This window comes from Rhinolophus ferrumequinum, chromosome 2 (assembly GCF_004115265.2).
Source record: "Rhinolophus ferrumequinum isolate MPI-CBG mRhiFer1 chromosome 2, mRhiFer1_v1.p, whole genome shotgun sequence".
In the NCBI taxonomy this organism is placed as follows: domain Eukaryota; kingdom Metazoa; phylum Chordata; class Mammalia; order Chiroptera; family Rhinolophidae; genus Rhinolophus; species Rhinolophus ferrumequinum.
In genome coordinates, this window is record NC_046285.1 from 49,223,653 (window position 1) to 49,235,814 (window position 12,162).

The 12,162-nt window shown below is 49.5% G+C and overlaps 1 protein-coding gene across 1 annotated transcript in view; it reads right to left on the minus strand.

Moving 5' to 3' along the window:
- Nucleotides 1-9,768: 9,768 nt before the first annotated feature.
- ITGB5 (integrin subunit beta 5) overlaps nt 9,769-12,162 on the minus strand; it is a 120,125-nt gene continuing 117,731 nt past the window's right edge. Inside the window, exons 14-15 of the mRNA XM_033129388.1 lie at nt 11,258-11,424; nt 9,769-10,525 (exon numbers count right to left, since the gene is read on the minus strand). Coding sequence (XP_032985279.1) covers nt 10,430-10,525; nt 11,258-11,424 — 263 coding nt within the window. The 3' untranslated portion in view covers nt 9,769-10,429. The remainder of the gene's footprint in view (nt 10,526-11,257; nt 11,425-12,162) is intronic.

Here is a 12,162-nt window from a genome sequence, read left to right on the forward strand (position 1 = left end):
ATGACCATTTTGAAATGGCCCCACTGCACACTCAGGGCCGTTTGAGCAGGGCCAGGGCGGCAGTTGTATTTGAAGGCTCAGTTCTGATTCTCCCACTGCACTTACCATCTGCCTTTCCCTCGTCTGGGTGCCTTTCCCTACAGGCACTGGCAGGTGTCAAAGGACACCTGCATTTCCTCATGATGACTGCCGTCCCTGAGTGCCCTGCTCCTCCAGTGATGCAGATGGAGCCTGGGGTTTCCACTGGGTTTTCACTGCATTCCCTTTTGGCGTCTGCACTTAGGAGCTTCTGCTCTGAAGTCCCAGTGCTGCATCTCTAGAGACATTCCTCTCGGGAAAGACAAGTTATCAAGGAGTAAGAAGACCAGAAGGAAAAGGAAGGTGTGGCCCTCAGAGCTGCTCTGAAGGAGCCGAATGTTAGGAAGAGGAAGAATCTCCAATAAAACCTACAGGGATCTCGAGATGACTTCAAAGCCTCGGTGACCTGGAAGCTGAGAAACCTTTGGAGTGATGTACTGGGGTCTCGCACTTGAGCATACATCAGAATCACCTGGAGTCTTAAGTCAGATGCGGACGGTCTAGGATGGGGCTTGAAAATGTGCATCCTGACAAGTTCTCGTGCTGCTGCTCTAGAGAACACACAACCACTGCACCAGGCCGTCCCAGGTGTCTTCTGCATTGAGCCGGCCGAGTGCTCTGCCTGCCCCTAGCTGAGTCATCTACTCCCGCCCCTCAGAGGTGTGAGCTGCCACACTAGGATGCCGGTGCTGCCTGTTCTGTGTTTGAAGCTCACCTAGGGCCCCTTCTAAGTAACGAAGGGAGGAGGCCAGAGGAGCGTCAAAGAATCCCCTGACCCCGACACATGCTTAAAATGCAGACCTCTGGGCCCCACTATCAGAGAGAATGTTTTAGCAGACTTGCTGTTGGCTTGGAAATCTGCATTTCTTACAGAGGCCTCAGGTGGTTTTGATGTGTCTTGAGAATAAGCCCAGTGCTGGCGACCTCTCCTCTAAGCAAGAGCCCAGTCTGGAGTCATAAAACTGGAGCACAAATTGAGTCAGCGAGCGCTTGGGCTGCCGTGGGGCCTGGGAGGGTGCTATGGAGCACAGAAGCATTTTGAAGGCGTTAGATAGTTTAGCGCGTCCTCAGTCACGGAGTATTTACAGAGCCTGAGCTCTAAGTCTAACACCTGGTCCTAGTGAGGAAGAGGGGAGCAGCTCCCACACAGTGCCCAGAACATCTGTAACATTACGGGAGCTGAGGATTTATCCCCTGGCCTCTTCCACTAGTCTAGGTATGCGGTACCACGTAAGCCCATTGATTTGTATGCTGGGGGAACCTAAGCGACTTGGTCCAACTTCCGTTTAGAGCTCCAGAAGTAGAGAGCCAGGATGTAAAGGCATCTGTTCACGGCCAGCCTACACACCTGACAGGCCTGGAGTCTCGGTCCCAACTCGGCCCGCTGGCCCCTGGCTCCGGAGGAACAGGTTTCTCAGCCTATCCTGCTTAGTGCAGCGCTGGCCCACAGGTGAAGTCTGTGGGACTCCTACCAGCCATGGGTTGGTTGCTACATGTGGGTTCGCCCCACTTGTCAAGGAGTAGTACAGAGCCACAGGTCAGCAAAAGAAAGCGCCTGAGGAAATCCAGCAACCAGGGGAGGAAAGCAAAACCACCTGTAACAGGTGTAAGCTCTCAAGAGAGCAGGGATTTTGTTTGTGTTCATTGCAGTGTTCTCTGCACCTGGAACACGGCCCAGCAAATGTTTCTGAATAGATGCCAGCACAATTTTTTGTTTGGGAAACTAAAAGAAAATTTTAGCTTGGAATTTGAAAACGATGGAAAAATTTAAAGATGGTATGATAATCTCGCAAACTACATTTGTGGGCTGGAAGATTCAAATGGAAGGAATCAAAATTCCAAACAAAGGAACAAAGAAATGGAAACACGAGGGAGTAGATGAGAGGTTTAGAGGACAGATCCATGCATATAAGCAGAAGACATAAGGGGAGGAGAGGGAAGCACAGGAATAATTGAGGAAAATTCCCCGTTTGAAAAGATACTTGAGTCTGCAGCTTAAAAGGTCCTGCTAAGTTCTAGGCAGGAGTTTTGGACAGAGGCATACACTTAGGCACAGCCTGTAAAAATTATGAACTCCAAGGGTAAATAAATCATTGTATAAGCACCTAGAGGAATAAATTACTTGCAAAGTAAAAGGAATCAGACTGGTAGCCTCCTGCCATCTGTAACACTGGAGGGTCGGAGGCAGGTAGTGACATCCACAGGCCCTGAGAAGAAAGGGCTGTGAAACCAGGAACGCAGCCATACGGTCCCCTGAGGTTGGAGCAGCCTGACTGTTCTTAGGCTCCCGGTAGCCTGTGCCTGCTGCACTTCAGTGCTCCGTCTCGGATTCACACTAGTAGGGAGATGCACTGAGCGTGTGCCTTTAAAGGGCTCGTCAGGTGGAGGCTGTGAGCGCAGAGGTAGCCGGTGTGTGGAGCCAATAGCAATGGGACCTGTTAGCAGCTGAAGTGACTGTATCCCAGCATCTTAGGGAACTGAAATTGGGAGCTCCTGAGAGATCATCTAATCCAGTCATCCCATTTCACAGATGAAATTGAGGCCCATCGAGAAACGATTTGCCCAACCTTGCAGAACAACTAATTAAAAGCAGAGCAAGGACTAGAATCCGTCTCTCGACACCAGTTTGGTAGTTTTGTTACACTCTTTTCACTCCCTTTCTGTGTAGGCTGACATACTCAACTTTTACCCCTTTATGTCTATATGCAGATACATCATTATACATATATTATTATTTCACCATTTAATCAAGTATTTACTGAACACAGGAAGTGAACCAGACATACATTGTCCTGGTCATTACGGAACTTAGTTTCTAAACTTAATTTTTAAAAGGGACTTACATACTATCCTAAGAAACATCAGCGAGTTTTCCTATCACTCACAACTCAAGAAACATACTCTTCCATTGCTGCCAGGATTCAGCAGAAAGTGCCAAAACTGAAGTAGCTATTCTAGTATTGTCCTGATTCTTTTCCCCTCCCCGAATCCATACACGTTGCTACGTGACTCAGCAGTTCCTCCAGTTCAAGGTGAAGAATATTTCCACACCCCACTGATGCTGGGCTTGGCCACGTGACTTGCTTTGGCCCGTGGAACGTGGGTAGAGAGGATGACACGGTGTCTGAGCCCAGGCTCATGAGTGTCTGCTCACCCCTGTCACTTCTGCCACTGCCATAAACATGCCCCGGTGAGCGCACAGGTCCCAGAAGAATAACAGTACAGCAGAGCTCACCCCAGCCTCCCACAGCCTGACGCACAGGGACGCAGCTGGTCTGTGAGCCTGTCAGCGTGATAATACATGCTTATTGTCGTGTGCCACGGCGTTCCGGGAGGCTGTGAGGCAGCCGTAGCAAACACACGTGACGATGTGCTGCCGCCCTCCCAGATCCAGCTCGTTACCAGGAAGACAGGCTGTTCCACCAACATCAGCCTGCCTTCAGCCTTCTCAGTCCGCCTCTGGCTGCTTTTCGTGAGCTCTAAAAGAAACAGCTGCTTGGCTCTTGTGTGGATACTGCATTTCAACACAGCCCAGTATCAGTCACTAACAGTGACCATGTGTAACCCCGTGGACTGCGATTTGCTTCCTCTAACTCTTAACAGGTGGATATGCTATCATGTCAGCACACAACTGGCCGACTAAGCGTGGGCTAGGAGGACAGGGAAGCAACACCACCAAAATATATTCTTTGAAGGAATCTGATGTATTCTTTCAAAAGCGAGGGGTGGGAAATAGGATTCCTTGAGCTTCTGTACGTTTACTTTATAGTAAATGCTGTTTTATTAAATGCTGTTTTTATTTTGGATTACAGGAGGTGGGAACGCCATGTCTTTTTTTAGGTTCTAGGCTTCATAGGAATTATCAAGTTATTTTTTTTCTTTTTTGCCCTTCGTTTTCCCCATAGCCCTTCCAAGCCCATACTTGGCCTTTGTGCCTCAGGAAAGGGAGGCCACATGGAAACACAAAGAGAAATAACACAATTAGAATATTGTTTAACTTTTAAAGTTCAAGGTTTGGGCATAAGTATTGGTTTGGAAGAACATGTGCCTCTCTCCTTCCCACCAAGGGGGTGGCGGAGGGGTTTCCTCTGGCCTGGAGAGGAGCAGGAGGCTGAGGGGCGGTCACAGGCAGATGCCGGGGTGGGCTGTGATACTGGCTCCCCCACCGCAGGCCAGACCACATGGAGGGGGAGAAATAGATGCCCAGACAGCAGAGGAACGCTGGAGCTTGCTTTTCTAGGGAGGGCCCAGGAAAGCGGTGACCATCCAGAGATCTCACCCCAGCACAGAGGATGGCAGTGGACTTGGAGGCCCTGTGTGTTTGGGGTAGGGCCTGAGGCAGCCTGTGCTTCCTGTGGCTCCAGAGTGACATGACAGAGAAGCCGAACTTCCCTGAAAAGGGCATGGGAGTTAGCCGGAAAACATCTGGTGGGCCTGAAGGGTCTCTCAGCCGTCATGTAAGGACATTTCAGTGGAAAGCGGTTCTGATAAAGACTACGAGGTCTTAGCAGGTGTCAGTGTGCAGAGGTGGCTCCGTGAGCCCACCTCTAATGTCATAACACGGCACTGTCTCCCTGCACGTAGCAGCCCGCCAACGTGTGGTGGTGGGTGGCTCCTGAAATGATTGTGTTTAACAAAACATACTGTCCCTATTTACCCAGTAACTTTGTTTTCTCCATCCCTTGAATAGATACTTGAAGAAGAGATAATATTGAGTTAAGAGACAACACATAAAATCATGTTTTTTGCATGCTTGAATGGATGGCCTGAAAATTCTTACCTCCTAGAATTTGCTCAAGGAAGAAGAGCCTAGTCAGTCTTTGATTTCCTACCATCCCTTACCCTTTCTTTTCCCCTCCCTACCTCTGCCATCTTGTTGCCGTCTGACTTCCCCCAAACCCTGTGGTCTCCTCTTGGGCTCCATCACCTCTTCCTCACTTCTGTTCCCCTCTTGAAACTCCAGGTCCATCCAGTAGGGGATGTCTCCCAACTCAAATTAAGCCCACAGTCTCATGGTTCGAGCTTGAAAGAGACCCTGAGAACGATGCAGGGTAGGAGGGGAAGCCGAGCAGCCCAGCCTCCTGTCTCTCCTGGGACTTTGCCCAGCTCTTCCACCCACGTGGAGAAGCTCACATGGGGGGCATGCGACCCACACCACCCCCTCAGTCGACAGTGTTTTGTTCAGTGTAGGTTTTCTAAAATACTGTTTTATTTGCCATGGGCCTGGACGTGAATGGCAGCCAGCACATCAGCTCATACCAATGTCCCATTGCCACAGGGCTAGCTGAATTGGCAGAGGACAAGCCAGGAACCATGGCCTAGGGCAACCCCTCTGTTACCTCCATGGAAAGGAGTCTTTAAAGCAGTGAATTTTTGTGCCAGGAATCATGAAATTTCTGTCAGTTGTCATCTTCCCTCATTTAAAAAAAATAATTCCTTGAACTGTATCTGGATTTTTGGTTAATGTGCATATACCAGATTGTTTATATGGTGGGGACGAGAGACAAAGATACAAGGAAGAGGAAGAAGGAAGAGACCTTTTATAATTTCTTAGTCTGCACATAGAGGAACTTCATGTTACCTCAGTGAAGATGTGTGTCCTCAAGTCAGAAACTCAGATGGCTCCCTAATCATACCTTAGAGTTCTGAGACAAGAAAACAAGTCACACTTTTTCCCAGAGAAGAGGAAACAGCACCACACCGGAGAAGGGATCCCTCAGCCGGGGTCTCACTTGCTCTTCCTCATTCCAAGCAAGCGTGACTGACTTCAACTTCCTCCTTTGTAAGTGGGGGAAATCCCTTCCCTGAATATGACGTGGGCCTATTGTGAGGGGCACGGAACAGGCTGCTTTTACTCTCGGGGGTTTAATATTTGGTGCAAAGAAGCTTTTCTTGCTGAATCTTCCAGGGTCAAACTGAGATACTAAATGGTACCCAGTTGCCCCAATAAATAGGTTTAGACTTTTTAGTACATTCCCTGTTTACATAACAGTGTATTGTGACATGGGGTTTGTAGAGTTCATGCAAAAAGGGTGCACAACACAAAAAGGTCACATACTCGTAGCCTAGAAGGTCACAGGGGCGTATGACCCTGTGGTTAGTACAATTTATATCTTGCCTTTTTACAACAAGAATTTGAGGCCGCTTAAAATGAAGACATTATGCAGCAGAACATCTGTCAGAAGGATTAGAAAGCATGTAGGGAGAAAGGGTAGGGGGTGGGGGGCAGGGAAGAGGCAGAGTTTGGTGGAGAGGACAAGATCCCAGCAAGAACTGGAGATAGGTTTTGTCGCCAGCTTCTGGATAATCAAGTCACCTAAACAGGTATCACGCAGGGTCTCAGCTCCTGCTCCCCACACAAGAACGCAGGATATGGTGAGGCCAGAAAGGAACACCCACGGAGCTACAAGTAGGGGGTTCATACCCCTACTTCACTATATTCTCGATGGTGGCTGGGTTGGAGACACAGGAAGTAGGATCCACACGATCCGCAACCTGCTGTCTCTCTGCCAACCAACCTCACTTGCTAGCTGCAATCCGCACTTGCTAGCTTAGCCACGGCAGTTATATTAGTGGCTAATGGCTAACTGGTTACAGCTAATGGCCAACCAGTCACAGCGGATGACCATCTACTACCCAAGCCAGCACCTTTCCACGTGAGGCCGAGAGCCTGGAAACTGCTCTCTGGGACGCTGTCCCCACACTGACACATCACTCAACCCATTTTGGAGGCAGCTCTTTCACACTAGACTAGCTGGGCAGGGACAGAGCGCTCCTCTCAAAGCAAGCTCAGCAAGAGGAACCCTGGGAACTGAAAAGGGCAATTCTTTAGGCACGGCTCTCTCTTAACTAGCACCACACCTGCTCAACCTTCTCTCTTCTCCTTTTTTCACTTCTCAATCTCCCCGAGGGTCTGAGGGTTTGAATGGAGCCATGTCCCGACGAAGCAATCTGTAGCCCCTGAACTGGGGAGGGTGGGGAGTACAGAGGCCAGGTTGGGGGATCTAACTAAGCCTCCTCAGCCTGCGGACCCAAATGAGAGGGGCCAGAACGCCTTAGCCACCGGCATGCTGAAAACCACAACCAAAGCCAGGGGGCGGAGTCACCCGACGCATGCGTGTGCTGCCTGCTTGTCCTGTGCTGGCTCGGCACATCCCCGTACGATTCCTCAGGCACCGCAGACACACAGGTCCAACACTTACCTCCTCCCGAGTTTCATCCAAGCTGCTGTTACCTTCCTGCTCTTCTCCACTGACTCCTCTCAGCCCGTCACAAAGCCCTGCTGGGGGTGAGTGCACTGAGCTGCCCTTCTGGAAGCAAGTGGGAGCCCCGCAGCTGATAGCCCTCCAGAGGGAGGAGGTATTCAGTTAACAGGTGTCATTGGAACAGAGAATAAGACCTCCCCTCCCCTCTGGTCTCCCCTAAAATTACCTAAAATTCATCCCAAGTGTTCTGTGATAATCAACCTCAAGCTTTGGTCCTAATAAAGCACATTAAAAAAAAAAAAGTGTCTTCCCAGAAGAGGCGGCTGTTAGTTACTTCAGTGTAAGTACCCTGTTTCCCCGAAAATAAGACCTAGCCAGACAATCAGCTCTAATTCGTCTTTTGGAGCAAAAATTAATATTAAGACCTGGTATTACATTGTGGGGACAGAACCAGGCTCTCGGCCTCACGTGGAAAGGTTCTCACTCGGGTAGTAAATGGCCATCAACTGTGATTGGATGGCCATCAGCTGTGGCTAGTTGGCCGTTAGCTGTAACCAGTGAGCCATTGGCCACTAATATAACTGGGTGGCTACGCTAGCAGAAAATGGGGGCTAGCAAGGAGATGGTGGTTGAGCTGGCAAGTGCGGATTGCAGTTAACACGGCGGAATGCAGTTAGCAAGTGAGGTTGGTTGGCAGAGAAGCGGACGGCAAATTGCGGATCGTGTGGCTCCTGTTTCCTGTGTCTCCAGCCCAGCCGCCAGCGAGAGTATGGTGGTTTGACTCCCCTGTCTATGGCTCCATGGGTGTTCCTTTTTGGCCTCACCATGTCCTGCGTTCTTATGTGGGGAGCAGGAGCTGAGACCCCGCATGACAAGTACCATTTGAAAATCTGTATTATAGCAACATAGATTGGTTACAAAGGTAAATAATGCCCCCTTCTTCTTTCCAACAAACAAGTGCAGCACTAATCATCTTTCCAAACAGATAGCAGAAAAAATTTTCCAGAGACTGCCAGGCACTCCTTGCAGAGCTGCGGTGGCCACACAAGGTCGATACCTCTGCATTGGAAGGCTCACTCCATCTGTGCCTCCACAGCCCAGGAAGGACTGCAAGGGCAGTGTAACCCTCCGTTTGAGAGAGCTTTCCAGCCCATTATTTATGTTCATTGTTGGGCAAGGAGGAAAGAGGGGTATGGCCAAACCGCCTAAGAAAAGAAATGAGAAAATCACCTATAGTATTGGGTCAGAATCTCAGAAGTCAGGTCTCCAAACAGCTTGTCCCACAAGCTTCCAGCAGGGGGCAGCAGAGCACCGTGAGCGGCTGGTTCCATCAGCAGCCTTCCCGAGTCACAGATGAAATACCCACCTCAGGTGGATGCCAGGAGCAAATCATCCTTTGCTATCTATGGCTCAAGGATGCTGTGCCCTTACAGAGCTGTCCAAAAATGAGACTTCAAACAAGGTAATGATTTGTCTCCAGGAAATCCACTATTAAGCAGAAGAGAAAGCCAAAGTTTCTTCCAATATCCAATTTTTCTCATTTTAGAAAGTCTCAAAGCCACCATTTACCTATTGTATATATTTATTTACATTTGGCTGTATTCCAAAAAGGATTTAAGGCAGCTTTACCAAGTCTCAGGTCTCTGCTTCATCCTAATTACACAGGATACAGGAAACTCAGAATCTGTTCTGAGTACCATAGGCCCTATTTACTGATAGGCATTGTTGTCTTAGTGTTTGCAGAAATTAAGGGGAACAGGCTGAAAACAGATGAATTTGGAATAAAAGCCTGATAGCCTTGAAGTGATGCCAATAGCAAAAAATGATTAGTGAAAGAGATTTTACAAAAAAAGAGCAGGTAGTAGGAAGCTGGCACTCTGGATGTGAGACCTGGGTCTTACATAGTACTAGTTTGTCATGAGTTAGCCTCCTGACACCTGGGCAAGTCACTTTCCCTCTCTGGCAATCAGTTTCCTCTTCTATAAATAGGAGATATGATCAGGCTACTTGTGGGGTTCCTTCAGTCTCAGATTTGGGAACCTAAGGGGACTTCAGGGCCCAACAGGAAAAAATAAAAATAAAAGTGAGTTTTGTGCTTTGGGCCTGGTTGGGACACAGGCATTTGGCTGGGGAAGGGAACTGTTCTTGATAATGTGTAAGAAGTGACTTTGTGTGGAAACCACATCTTGAACCTTCTTCATCTGCACTATTTCCAGCCTCAGCACCTCGGGAAGGGGGAAGGGTGGTTTTCATATTTTCTAACCTAAACTCTTTAAGCAAAAGCAGGTAGGTTCCAAAGATACCTGCTTTGCCCTCCCTAGAGCCACCCCAGCTGCCCCTCAGTGCCCCTTGGAGCCCTGTTTGAAGAGACCTGGTTTCGAGTATTGGACTGGCTTGTTGCGTCCCCTTAGGAAGTGCACACATTTCAATGTCCCCGGGGCACCGTTCAAGACTTCAGAAAGGAACATACATTTCATAGAGAGTGTCAGGCAAAGACAAAATATTTTGGTTTTAATCTTTACTTTCAATCCCAAACAATCTTTCTTTTTCATTACAAAAGTACTAAACAAACATGGACCAGAGAGGAAAATAGACATTTGCAAACTCTGTGCCTTGAACAAGCATCTCAGTAATCCCGTCACCCACACCCGTGTGCGAGGCATAGACATCAGGCAGACAAGTATCAGGAATCAGAACTATATCATAAATGCATGGTCTTTTTATTTCATATAAAAATGATCAACATTAAAAAGCCAGACCGTGCATCAATTTGACACATTCTGACAGTCCAAGAGCCTTCTCCTCTAGCCAGACTGGAGGCCCAGCCCTCCCGGGAGACAGGCAGCCCAGCCTCTCAACAGTTCATTGACAGGACACGGTGGATGTGGTGGGGAAAGCCGAGAGCGCCAAGGTCCTCTGGCCTTTCCCAGGCTTGGAGGGGTGGCCATCTAGCAAGGCTCTGGTGCCGTAGCCAGGTGGCATGGCCGGGTGCCTTCCTGTGCAGGAAATGGGCTCCTCGCCCAGGCTCACCAGAAGGTCTCTGTGCTTGTCTATCTAGGGAGCTGTGATTGAGTGGAGCAGCTGTCCAAAGCGTGTCAGTCTCTGACTTTATCATTCACCCCCTCCAGCCCTCTGAGAAGGAGCTGTCAGTCCACTGTGCCATTGTAGGATTTGTTGAACTTGTTAAAGGTGAAATCCACGGTGTGTGTGGAGATGGGCTTTCTGTACAGAGGGTTTGAAGCCTACAGAACATGCAAGGCAGGAGGATGTGTGTTAGTTCATTCATTCAAACACACACTCAGAGTTAGAGGTCCTTCCTTGGTGAGTCACCCAGGAAGGCTACAGGCTGAGCAGGCTGCAGTCACCCAGGAAAACCGCAGGCTGCAGGGTGGGGCGACAGCCTTGTGCTCTGGTACTGGCAGCCTCCAGCTCGCCTTGCCCCCAGCTCGTTTTGCCCTGGGAGAATCCCTCCCCTCCTCTGAACTTTCACTCTCCAGCTCTAAAATGAGGGCTGGGAGATGGTCTCTGACATTCCTTCCAACTTTAACAGTAACTAACTGGGGGCTCGGAGGGCAGGGCCTTACTCTGTAACGAGTCCTTTGGGAGCATGCAGTTTGCATGGGGAGACAAGACATACACATATGGACACTGTAATAGACTCTAAGAACCTGAGGGCGTACCCTGGGTCTGTGGTCTCTCTAAGACTGTCCAGACTTCCTGCTGAGGCAATGCCAGCTGAGCAGCTCTGCCCCATGCGTCTCCCAACCCGGGTCTGGGGCGGAGCTCTGTTCAGGAACTTCTGTGTTCCCGGGCCATACACGTCTCACCATCCAGAACTGGGCACATACCTCCTTTCAGGTTTTGTTTCTTGGTTTGGAATGCCAAAGATGTTAGCGGGTCTTTATCACTTGCTTGAACTCAAGCAGACATCTAAACTTGACATTTTGTCTACTTCCCACTTCCCACTGCCTTACCATTTCGTAGCGGGCCCTGGATCGCTCACTCTGGAACTTTGCAAACTCTCTCCGGTCGTGGATGGTGACAAGCAGCTTCCAGATAGCCAGGAGTGCAAAACCAATCAGGAGGATACTGCCACCCACGACCAGCAGGATGGTCATGGCATTGGGGGCAGTGCCACATTCTGGAGGGGACCAGGAGGCACGATGAGCACAGTCACCAGCATCAGTGCACCCCTCCCACCCCCAACTTCGGGTGTATCTGAAATAAAAGGTACACCTCTCTTCCAAAGGTCTTCCCTTTATTCTATCTTAGATCCTCACACTGCGTTTGGAAGACTTGAGTGGGCAGGCAGCTTTCTTCAAGGCACATAAATGAAAGATTCAAAGAGGAATGTTGCTTGTTCCAAGGCCACACAGCAAGTCCATGGCACAGTGGAGGCGAGAACCTTGTAGGCCGCCCACGTGCTCCCACACGCTGTATCTCCCCAGCTTGAAGCACCCCCGCCCCAGCCTGGCCCAGTCTCCAGTGCAGGACGCTAGACCATGCCTCAGCTTCCATGTAAATGGTTTCAAGAGCAGACTGGGCAGGCAGGAGGTTTCATGAAGCCGCTTCCACAAGGGCTGGGGACCAGCCAACATTTGTAAGCCCTTAGTGTGCAGACCTTTGGAGCAAATGTGCTTATTTTCAAAGAACCACAAAGACAGCACTTGGAAGCAAAGCTTCATTCTTACAGGCATGCATCCTGGGCTGGTACCACACTTCCCCTGCCTCTGCCCAGGGAAGGCACGTTATGTGGTCTGGCCCAATTTGGAAAAACAGTTTGCAATGCTGTTAATTGAAAAAAGCACATCTTTTTCTGCTCCCCCCGGGCTCCTCCAGTAAAGAATAAAAGGGGTCACACTAGAAACCCTAATTACCC